This window comes from Neoarius graeffei, chromosome 12, assembly GCF_027579695.1.
Source record: "Neoarius graeffei isolate fNeoGra1 chromosome 12, fNeoGra1.pri, whole genome shotgun sequence".
NCBI lineage: Eukaryota > Metazoa > Chordata > Actinopteri > Siluriformes > Ariidae > Neoarius > Neoarius graeffei.
The window spans coordinates 15,384,417-15,396,697 of NC_083580.1; the positions used below are offsets into that span (position 1 = coordinate 15,384,417).

The following is a 12,281-nucleotide window of genomic DNA, read 5'->3' on the forward strand; positions in this document are numbered from 1 at the left end:
TTTGCCGTGAGGCGACAGTGCTAACCACTATACCACCGTGCATAGTAAGTTTGCAGCCACTTTATTTTTCACAACTGGTTTGTTAGTGTTGCTAAATCTGTTGCACAAGAACCCAAGCAGCAGAATGAGCCAGTATAAAGTATACTAGTACTGTCGGGCAAAATAGCAGACTCTCCACTCCTCTCTATCCATCATTAGGGTCTTCAGTTCAGTGGTGTCGACCACTCCAGCATCTTCTGCTGTCTCGTCTGTCTAGTGTCTATACTTTTGAGAGACTCTCTCCGCACTGCTCTCCAAACTGAAAACCATGCAATTGATAAACTGGTCTCTTCACGCAATTGACACAATCTTCTCGACGAGAAGCCTGGGTTCGGGGGAACCAGCCTGTCCTGCCGGAATGTTCGCAGCTGGCTACACAATGGCTGCGTGGGAGCGGTGGCGGGTCGTGTGCCTGGCGGTTCTTTCTGTGGAGGACACTGAAGACATCTACCTATTCGTAACCATGATTACAGGACTTTTGCTGATTGGATTAGGCATTGCCCTGGTTTATTGAGGAAATCAGAAAACAGTGACAGCTGTTCAAAGCCCCATAAAGCTGCCCGACATGATTGAAGCAGGGGGCAGAGCTGTCAGCACTCAGACTGTGGCTATTCAGAACTTGAACCGCAACATGGATAACATCTTGGAGAAGCTTTTGGCTTTGCAGAGGAAAATGGATTCTAGAGACCAGTGTGGACAATCGGAGTAGTCGTGTAAAGGAATGCGTCTGCTCGACCCAAAGACCAAACAAGCCCAATCTTATCTGCTTTCAGCTCTCCCAGACAGCACTGGCCTTGGCCAAGGCCATTGCTGGGGAAAACAATTCCCCCCGGAGGTCACTGCTGTTAGACTCTCGTATTCCTCCCCCCTCTTCCCGCGGTCGCTGCTTCACCCCCAGTGTGACAAGCGGGTGCGTGACCAGCGCCATCATGGCTACAGGAGCGGATGGTTGCTTGCTTGTGCTGGGTTACCTCTACCTCCTCCCCTCCCCCTCCTACCCCCCTTTTTACCCCCCCACCCCTGATCGCCCCCCCTCAAGTCCCGAGTTTTCATGTTAAAGTGTACTTGTGTTATTTTGTGCTGATGTGCTGAGGATTTTTTTTAATGTTCCCACACTGTACTCCTCACAGGAACATAGTGTGGGGGTTGCTTTTTTTTCTCCTCCCCTCTCCTCATGTTACTCCATATTTTTTTCTTTTCATCCCTGTCTTCCTGTCCTGTTACTCCCCCTCTGTCGATTGTGTGTATGTGTGTATGTAAGGACAGGTTGATGGTCAATTTCGCTGGTACTTGTGACTGGTGATAATAAAGGGTTCATTCATTCATTCATCTTCTTTGAGGACATCCACCACTGTTTTGAGTGGCCACCCAGGGCCTCTTCTGCCATGTGTGGGCTCCCACAATACCGTTACAAATGCTGGGCTCTCTGGATGTCGGAGGCAGTGGCCGGCTAGCCTGAGACGCCTTGCTGCTATTTTGTCTGAGACCCTAGGGAGGTCTCCATACAATTCTTGATTGGTGATGCTTTGCTGCCAGTTGATATTTTGAATGGCCCTAAGCATTCTTGTATAACACCCATCTAGAGACTTGGTAAGGGGAGTGGTCAGGGTCCAGGCCTCACAGCCATAGAGCAGGATGGATTCAATGGCTGCTGTGAATATCCTGGCTTTTAACCCTCTTGATAACTTGGATGTCCAAACTCTTTTCAGGTTGTGGAGGGCTCTCCAAGCTTATACCTTTCTCCCTTTAATGTCCTTCTCTGTGCTCTCCATCCTTGAGCCAAGATATTTAAAGTTGCTGACCTGTTGAAGATGATCACCACTGCTAACTTTGAGGGGAGTCAAGGACGTTATATTGAAGGCCATGAATTCAGTCTTCTTGGCATTGAGGTGCAGGCCTGTCTTCCTGCATTCAGACTCAACCCTCATCAGGAGAGACTGGGCATCCAATATAAAGTATAAATATAAGAAATCGATCATTGAAGTCATCACTGTAAATCATAGGGCTATAACTGAATATAAATATATTATTTGGCATGCACAGATATACAGATGTGTTCACAGATACAAATAGATTTTTTTTCACAAGGCATCTTGTTAAGACTAGAGGTGTGCATCAGGAATGGCATCTTGTGGGATGCAGCAAAACAAAGTCACACCAGTGAGAGATTTGTACTTCTATGCAGTGTGCAGGAGCTCATATACAGTGTGTGGGAAGAAGAAAACCCTGTTAATAAACATGATCTCAAGTGATGTAGCTGAGTTTGAGGAATTGTCAAAGCTAGAATTCACCTCCAGGTTTTAATTATACTGTTTTCCAGTGTTTCTGGTTCAGGCCACACCCACTTTGGAACACTAAACAGATACAGATAGTGGCAATGTGTTCCACCCCTAGTGACACTTTGCACTGATTGGCTAGGTGTATGGTAAGTTGTAGTGTATATAAACAGGTGCATCCACAATCAGCAGTGGCACTTTTTTTTTCAGGGAGAATCATTCTGAGAACCTGATATCAGTTTGATTTTATTTTCAGCTGTATCAAAAAGAATGTATTTTGTAGTCCGTGTTCTTTTGCCTCTGCTCATTCTCTCCTTCAGGGAGTGTGAAAATGTCAACAAAACACAAAGCGGTATTGCTGACCCGTGTCCTAGTATGATTACCATGGATAATGGACAGATGTGGGGAACATGGGGACATATACAGAAGTGTCTTTGGGCACCTATGCTACAGGCAAGCTGGAGCCTATCCTAGCTGACTATGGGTGAGAGGCTGGGTACACCCTGGACAAGTCGCCAGATCACGCAGAGACAACCATTCACATTCATGGTCAATTTAGAGCCACCAGTTAGCCTAACCTGCATGTATTTGGACCCGGAGCACCCAGAGGAAACCCACACAGACACGGGGAAAACATACAAACTCCACACAGAAAGGCCCTCATCAGCCACTGGGCTCGAACCCAGGACCTTCTTGCTGTGATGCAACAGTGCCAACCACTACACCACCATGCCACCTGAAATAAAACATGTCTATCAGCTTAAGTTTTTGTGAATTTTCTTTTAGTTTTTCTTTGAAATCTATTGTTCTTGATAAATTAGACCTGTTTCAATGTTGTTTCAGTGTTGACCACCAACAAACACAGTGGTCTACCCAATAAAATTTGCAAGACACATGCCAACTGGCTATAATGACTGCTACTCAAGAAACAGGCAATAGGTATAATACATGGAAGACTGCCTTTCTACATATCATATTATTTTCAAACCAGATATTATCTGAGTGTAAAAAACAGATGGTTTATGACCACAAGCCTGTTTGAAATATGCAATTGTACATTCCGGTTTCTGACAGTTCGTCCATTTTCATATCAGCGGAGTGACATATCAGTTCAGGGTCCTTGCCTTTACATTCACTCTGGCACCCAGGGTGTTCTTAAAGTGGATATAAGCAGTGTGTCTGTGCACTTCCTTATCCCCACAGTAGGAAACAAATTGCATGAAGGTCCTGATATCTGATATTCCTGATCCTGATTCTGATAGATAATTATTTATGACAATGTCTGTAATAAAGCAAGACCATTTTAGGACCTTAGTAAAAGAAATATTCTGACAAATTGTGCATTTTAATACGGCTTCTCTGTTGAGATGTTTTTGTCACATGGATTCAAGATTTTTTTTATATTGTAACTGTCGTGGAAGTCTGTAACTCAAAAGTAGCCAAAAAATATACTTACACGAAAGAAGTTGCCTTAAATGCTTTTATTGTACAGACCCAATACAAGTGTGAGTGAATCCCAGGAGAACACTGAGGTTTGAATTTCTTCCATTTGTTCTTAAGTCGGGTCCCTTTTTGGGAGACCCACCCTAGGACCTCCCCAGGACCACCCAAAACAAAATGATGGTTCCTATTAAAATCACTATAAAAGGATTTTTTTGTTTGAAACACAGGCTTCTGATTGGCTAAAACATTTCCTGCTATTTTTCAAAAGAAAACAGACATACTAGAGTTTTTGTTAAACACTCTGATGTCCATAATTATAACACAAGAGTAATGAATATCTTCATATCGTGAAAACAAACTCAAAATCAGGACTCAGGACTTTTGCTTTTTCAACTGCCATGTTATATAATTCTCTGCCCAACTATGTTAAAAACTCTGAGATTACTAAGACATTTAAAATTAACTACTGGAAACACTTTTCTGGTATTTAGATACAAATTTTATTCATTATTAATCATAACAATGCTTGTCTCACAATATTGTATATTACTGATTTTCTATTAGTTATATTATATAGTTTATGAATTTAATAATGTAGATATAGATTATTAGCATAAGTTTATACACATCTCCAATGAAAACCAGTGTCAGCTGAGTGGCTCTTGTGTTTAATAAAGCTATCCAGCTATCTATTTAGCATTTACCATATGGCCTTCTAAGGGTTTTACTACTTAATGACAAGTCTATGTTTGTCACACGAAATGCCTTTACAATGATAATCAGTGCTGGCGAAGACAAGATGATCACATATACATGAGGTCCTTTAAACATTTACTTCCCAAGTATATCAATCATAAATTCATGCTAAATAAGACAACAATTTCACCATGCTCTCAAAAAAATTATTGTAGCAAGCTAAAAGACTTTGTGTGTGTGTCTGTGTCCAATGTTGACTGGAGGTGTGAGGCCCATACAATATTGAAATGGGAGAGCAGTCTTTCTAATCTAGTCAAAAATGGATTAAAAAGATAACTGTAGCTAGAGACAGAGATCTTCACACCTTTTGGTGCCTCCAGAGACAGAAAGTCTATGGGAATCCCAACACATCTCATCTCATCTCATTATCTCTAGCCGCTTTATCCTTCTACAGGGTTGCAGGCAAGCTGGAGCCTATCCCAGCTGACTATGGGCAAAAGGCGGGGTACACCCTGGACAAGTCGCCAGGTCATCACAGGGCTGACACATAGACATAGACAACCATTCACACTCACATTCACACCTACGGTCAATTTAGAGTCACCAGTTAACCTAACCTGCATGTCTTTGGACTGTGGGGGAAACCGGAGCACCCGGAGGAAACCCACGCGGACACGGGGAGAACATGCAAACTCCGCACAGAAAGGCCCTCGCCAGCCCCAGGGCTCGAACCCAGGACCTTCTTGCTGTGAGGCGACAGCGCTAACCACTACACCACCGTGCCGCCCCATCCCAACACATTCTGAAGCTTAAACCCCTAGCAAAGGACACAATTCTCTCACATAACACAGCACTGGTGTTACTTGAGTTTGATGAAATATTTGGGTTTGGATTGGGAGATAATACCATTTAACTATTATCTATCTACTGTGGTTTTATACTTCTAACTCTCTGTGCTCTCTTCTACAACAGCCAAGTTCAATATTAGATCAGTGTCCTGTTTCAAAAGTCTGGACATGTAAAAGTCCAAAGGTAGATAGGTTATTTCTGTTCACATTATTTATTTATTGATTGATTGATTGATTGATTGATTTATATGCACTTCCTGTCATGCGCCTCCTTTAACCGAAAGAGGAGGAACCTCAGGCAACCAATATCATTTTGTTGAAGTGACAACAGCATATAAACCGTAAGCAGTTAGTTCTTCAGAAAGAAAGACCCATTTTTATTTAGGTTGATCAGAAAGCATGGATTTTGTGCTCAGTATTGTTTTGCCTCTATTTGTTCTTTCTTTTGGGCAGCTCATAAGTGTCAGCAATGGAGCGATAATTGAGAGGCAATATTCTGGCAAGATTGAGGTTAATAATGGACAGACTTGGGGCTCATGGGGACATCGAGAGATGTGCCCCGTCGGGACCTATGCTACAGGCTTTAGTCTTAAAGTATGTACAGTTCATCTCATTTTGTTGGATTAATAATAAGTGCTGAATTTGTCATTTCTAAGATGGCTTAAATGCTGAAATAATAATTTATAAGCTGTTCTACTTATGTATGTACTCTCTCTCTCTCTCTCTCTCTCTCTCGCTGAAGGGCATCAACAGTTGGTGTTTTATTTGGGGCATGTCCAATAATCATTGTCATAATTCAAGGTGTGGGTAAAATCATGCGCAACATCAGAAAAGGATATGCTATAATTATAAATGAGAAGCAGTGAAGAATTGAAAAACTGGAATAAACACAGGGAATATAGAGCCTTCGTCAAGCTCGGGTCCTCTACCAGAGGCCTTGGAGTTTGACGGTTCTGCGCAGTATCTTAGCTATTCCTAAATTCGCATTCTTCTGGACAAATGTTGTAACTGACCTCAGACCTCTCCACTGGGGCCACTTTGGACTTTACCTTCCACATCTGTTCCAGTTGCTCTTTCAGTCTGGTACTTCTTGATCTTCTTCTGCTCCATCTCATGCACCTCATGCTACTGTCAGCTGGGATTGCCACATCTATCACAACTACACTCTTCTACTCCTTGTCGACCACCAATATGTCTGGTTGGTTAGCCAGCACCTGCTTGTCAGTCTGGAAGTTGAAGTCCCACAGGATCTTAGCTCTGTTGTTCTCAACCACTTTTGGTGGTATGTCCCATTGGGACTTGGGGATTTCTAGTCCGTACTCAGCACAGATGTTCCTGTATACTCTTCCAGCCACTTGCTTATGCCTCTCAGTGTACGCTGTCCTAGCTTGCATCTTACACCCTGCTACTTTGTGTTGGACTGTCTCAGGGGCATCTTTGCACAGGCTGCACCTTGGGTCCTGTTTACTATGGTAAATACCTGAGTCTATGGACCTAGTGCTGAGGGCCTGTTCTTGTGCTGCCATGGTCAGAGCTTCTGTGCTGTCCTTCAAGCCAGCCTTCTCTAGCCACTGGTAGGACTTTGTGATGTCAGTTATTTCCTCTATCTGCCGATGATACATCCCGTGGATGGGGCTTGGTCTTCCACAATTTAGAGCACTGTGTGTTCTGACATCTTTCTATCATACCCAGCATTAACTTTTTCAGCAATTTGTGCTACTTCTGCAGGATTGGACCAGACAGGCTAGCCTTCGCTCCCCATGCTCATTGTCCTTCTTTGGACCACTTTTGGTAGGTACTAACCACTGTATATCAGGAACACCCCACAAGATCTGCCGTTTTGGAGATGATCTGACCCATCTAACCAAAGTCAAAATTGCTCAGATCCTTATGCTTGCCCATTTTTTCATGACTGAAGTGAAGCAAAAACAAAAAACAAACAAACAAAAAAACTTTTAAAAAAGACAGTTCAAGTGCAAATGAAACAAAATGGATCAACCATATAATTCACCAATATGAATAATTATTAATATTGATTAGTAATGACATTTGTCTGCAAGTTTCTTTACATTATATTACATTTATAATAAGTTTAATTTTTCTTCCAGGTTGAACAAGCAATAGATGGGGATGACACTGCCCTCAATGGAATTGCCCTTCGCTGCACTAAGCCTATTGGATTCCTACATACAGCTCTGACCTATTCTACAGTACAGTCTGATGTAGGAAGGTAAAGCTTCTTGCTACCAAAATCCTTTATTTTACATTTCATACTGTCATTATACTGGACAAAATCATACTTGATGCTTAAAGGATATATATTTTAATAGTCATGTTTAGAAGGCAACACACTGGGCATCAACTTCACATCTTTTATTGCTGTCCAAAAATGAGCCCAGAAAGCAATTCTAATAGTCCTGAAGCAACCTTAAACGTTCTGCATACAATAAAATGGCAAGTTGTAAAATGATACAATTATTGGTCAATTATCAATCATAAGGCTAGATAACAAATACACCAGTGTTAATGTTAATATTTAACAATTATTCACCAAAGGTGAAGTGAATATCAGTGAATAATAACTGAGATAAAGTTGAGGCTATTATTCACTGAGCCTGAGACAGATAATTGTTTTAGTATAAATACACAGGTGATTATTAAAAATATATATATTTATTTCAATCTTCAAATGTGGCATGCAAATGTAATGCACGCAGACTCGTGTCAATTATCTATGCGTACTCGCATAAAATACTTTGTTTTGAAATAGATAGAATAAACCCCATTTCCACTTTATCTTTGAATAGTTTTAGACCAAACTTTGTAGCATCTTTAGTGCTTTTATGAACAGCATTTTTCCCCTAACTTATAATTCTTCCTCACTTACGGTGACGAAGTGATAGGCCGCCATTTTGCCCAGTCACTCAAGGTGATTAACGAGAAACAATCAGCAAGGGGAATTTCCTATAATCACCTGCATATTTATACTAAACAGTAATAGCAAAGTAATGCCTTGAACACGGTAAATAGTTGAACATGGTATTAACACTTTGCTTGCCTTCAAATCTCAGGTTTTCTATTGTAAGAATTTTTATTAGTTTAACTGTTTTTGCCTTTCTTGAAGGATTTGGATGGTGTTTATCAGTTCTCCTCGCAAGCAATTCTACTCATCTTTCTATACATCTCAGTGCAAATACATAGTATTACATACATGGGATGTACAGTATTATTATCCCCCACCGTCCGAAAGGCCTGAAGGGGGATTATGTCATGACGATGTCCGTCCGTCCCAGGAAGGGTACTCACCTTCTGGAATCAACTCCTCTCACAATTTTTGGAGTAATTTCACGAAACTTGGCAGAATTCTTTGTTATATGTCGGTAATACACATGTTGCAATTTTGTTCAATTCAGTCACATTTTATCAGAGTTATGGCATAGTTGCCAGCAGGGGATATTGTGCTCTCAAAGCACTCTTGTTATACATCCAGGACACTTTTTCGATGGAATAAAAACGTGTTCTATTCCCTTCTAGCGGGTTTCATTCATTTGGTTTGATAGCATGCAATACTGTTAGCATATCACTTATCCTACGTGTATTACGTCACTCTACCCAATGGAGAATGAGTGTTGAATATGGTTTACAATATTGCATTGTTGTCAAGACAACATGATGTCACACGTCGGAGACATAAAACTTCTGCGCTAGCGAGTGACTGTGACAATTTGTAAACAAATTGCCACCAGGTTTGCATCGTTAAATACAGAAGATTTTGAGAGAATTTTGAAAGAGAAAGACGCATTGAACACCCGAAAGAAATGTGTATGTATAACAATAATAATAATAATAATATTGGCTGGCTTTTTTTGTGGTATATCTGATATACAGTACCACAAAAAAAAGCCAGCCAATATTATTTAAATATAGTCTGTGTTAGATCAATTTTATCCAACACAGCTTACAATATTGAGCCATGCAGTCAGTGGCGTGCACAGATAGACACGAGGTGGTGCTCAAGCACCTGCCCCTCTGCCCTCTGTCCAAAAAAGTGCCCTTTTGAATTTTTTTTTTTTAAAGTTTACTGAGGCCAATGTCGACATGATCTTTTAGAAAAGCCGCGGCATTAAAAGCGTGTGTGAAAATAATGTCCCGATGTGTGCCCCCTCCGCACACACACCGGACCTCTGTCTCTCTTGCTCTGTCACGTGAACAAGCGTGCAGTGCATTCAATGTGAGGTTGCAGCAGCATAGCGTCCTGGAAGCCACGGCCTTGTCGGAGCGCAGACAACGCATCGGGCAGTCAGTCAGCTCTTCCTCTGCCCCACCAGCCAGGTAACACATGAATCGAGTGAAAATGTATTGTTTGCCCTCTAAGCCCAAGCTGTAATTCTTTTGTCGTGAAGTAGCCCGTCGCATACAGAAACAACTGCACATAAGTATTATATTTTTTGCTAGACCATTTTCAGATTTAGGAAAACAAAAATTTCTTTTTTTTATTTTGTTCAACTAGAGATTCCTGGCAAAGTCAAAAAACCTTGATGTAATAAATTAACATTAAGTGGTCGTTTTACACCTTTAAAAACTAAAACGGGTCAGTGGCGACCCGAACACAAGAGGAGGGTTAAATCTCAGACTTTTATAATAAGGTGTTCCACATGCGCAAAAAAGTGCCCTTTTTTCCCCCCAGAGCACTTGCCCCCCAAAATGTCTGTGCACGCCACTGCATGCAGTTCAAGGTTAAAGGCCTTAATCAAGACCCCAACAGTTGTAGTTGGGCAAGACCAAGATTGTCCGGGGCGTAACTGTTGAGTCAGCATTACCCCACTGCTGTGACAATCACATGTTCCACTGTTGATTGGAATAGGCAGATCTATTTACAAGTCAGGAACTGACTAATAAGGTTAACAAGATAAGGGATCAGTTATTTTCACTGATAGTACAAGCGCTAATAATAGAAGCATTGATTTGTTTCTAAGATGACAGGACCCCATTACCTTCAAGACCTGCAACATAGATGACCTACTGTGTGTTCACATTATCTTAAAACTTCATGAAACTTTGACACCTAACTTTGCATACTATATATCATCTCAACATGCCTGACCTTAAACTTTGAACCACTAGCTTGAGGAACCAGTTGTCATTATTGTTGTTCTCATTATCTCTAGCCGCTTTATCCTGTTCTACAGGGTCGCAGGCAAGCTGGAGCCTATCCCAGCTGACTATGGGCGAAAGGCGGGGTACACCCTGGACAAGTCACCAGATCATCACAGGGCTGACACATTGACACAGACAACCATTCACACTCACATTCACCCCTACGGTCAATTTAGAGTCACCAGTTAACCTAACCTGCATGTCTTTGGACTGTGGGGGAAACCGGAGCACCCGGAGGAAACCCACGCGGACACGGGGAGAACATGCAAACTCCGCACAGAAAGGCCCTCGTCGGCCACGGGGCTCGAACCCGGACCTTCTTGCTGTGAGGCAACAGCGCTAACCACTACACCACCGTGCCGCCCATTATTGTTGTTATTATTATTATTTTCTTCTTTTCTTTAAGCTGGGGGACTTGGACAGGGAACACCTGGTGCACAAGTGGAGTGTTGACGGCATTTCAGCTACGAGTAGAAGGTGCTCAAGGACAAGGTGATGATACAGCTGCTAACAACATAAGGTGACCAACATCTCCTAATTACCTGTAATTCAGTATTAAAAGAAAAAAAGCAAAAGATAACACTATAAATTCTTATAACTGTTCATAATTTGTTAACAGTGTGTTGTAAATAATTTTATAAACTGTAATTATGGCTCATTTTTAAATGCTTAAACATTTTAAAGCTGATTTTTACCTCTACCAATTTTGTTGGAGGAGATTATGTTTTCACCACCATTTGTTTGTCTGTTCCGAACGTAACTCAAAAAGCCTTGAACAGATTTTGATGAAATTTGGTGTACAGCTTTAGTATTATCCTAGGTTGAAATGATTTGATTTTGATGTTGATATGTTGCTTGGCTGAGGTATGCGCTCTACTGAGTGCCCTTCCAGTTAAGCATGTTGTAGCTGTTTTAATCTCCAGTGTCTTTCATGAACAGAAGTGGCTTAGAAGAATAATGCAGAGTGATTTCTTTAAACTCCAGGTTCTTATGCACTGGAAAGGAAATCTTGACCGGCAATGGCATGTCCTGGGGAGAGTGGGGACAGTGGAGTGATTCATGTCCTGGAAAAGGGATTTGCGGAATCCAAACAAAAGTGGAGTTGCCACAGGGTAGAGGAGATGACACTGCTCTTAACGACGTCAGCTTTTATTGCTGCTCCTAAGGTACACTTTATAAGGTTGGCAACCTCATAAAAAATGATTTTCCTTACATACAGTGTCTTGCAAAAGTATTCACCCCCCTTGGTGTTTGTCCAGTTTTGTCGCATTACAAGCTGGAATTAAAATAGATTTTTGGAGGGTTAGCACCATTTGATTTACACAACATGCCTACCACTTTAAAGGTGCACATTGTTGTTTTATTTTGACACAAACAATAATTAAGATGAAAAAACAGAAATCTGGAGTGTGCATAGGTATTCACCCCCCAAAGTCAATACTTTGTAGAGCCACCTTTTGCTGCAGTTACAGCTGCAAGTCTCTTAGGGTATGTCTCTATTAGTTTAGCACATCTAGCCACTGGGATTTTTGCCCATTCGTCAAGGCAAAACTGCTCCAACTCCTTCAAGTTAGATGGGTTGCTTTGGTGTCCAGCAATCTTCAAGTTATGCCACAGATTCTCAATTGGATTGAGGTCTGGGCTTTGATTAGGTCATTCCAAGACATTTAAATGTTTCCCTTTAAACCACTCCAGTGTTAGCCTGGGAAATCCCATGCTGCTTTGCACAGTCGTTCCGATCTGAAAAGACAGCATGGAAACTATGGTCTAAAGGCTCGCCTGAGTTAGGGAGCCAATCAGAGAGTGGGGAGGGGTGGAAAGA

The 12,281-nt window shown here is 41.6% G+C and overlaps 1 protein-coding gene across 1 annotated transcript; it reads left to right on the forward strand.

The window, feature by feature from the left end:
* The first annotated feature begins 1,850 nt into the window (after positions 1-1,850).
* Positions 1,851-11,624, forward strand: LOC132895781 (vitelline membrane outer layer protein 1-like). Its single transcript, XM_060936614.1, has 5 exons — positions 1,851-1,994; positions 5,756-5,896; positions 7,411-7,532; positions 10,866-10,979; positions 11,444-11,624. Exons 1-5 carry the CDS (start codon positions 1,851-1,853, stop codon positions 11,622-11,624), a joined length of 702 nt encoding a protein of 233 aa, XP_060792597.1.
* The last annotated feature ends 657 nt before the right edge of the window (positions 11,625-12,281 follow it).

Coding starts and splice junctions, on each gene's coding strand:
- LOC132895781 (XM_060936614.1), top strand. CDS start 1,851: ATGATCACCACTGCTAACTTTGAGGGGAGTCAAGGACGTTATATTGAA. Junction 1,995..5,755: donor GACTGGGCATCCAATATAAA/GTATAAATATAA, acceptor TCTTTTGGGCAG/CTCATAAGTGTCAGCAATGG. Junction 5,897..7,410: donor CTACAGGCTTTAGTCTTAAA/GTATGTACAGTT, acceptor TTTTTCTTCCAG/GTTGAACAAGCAATAGATGG.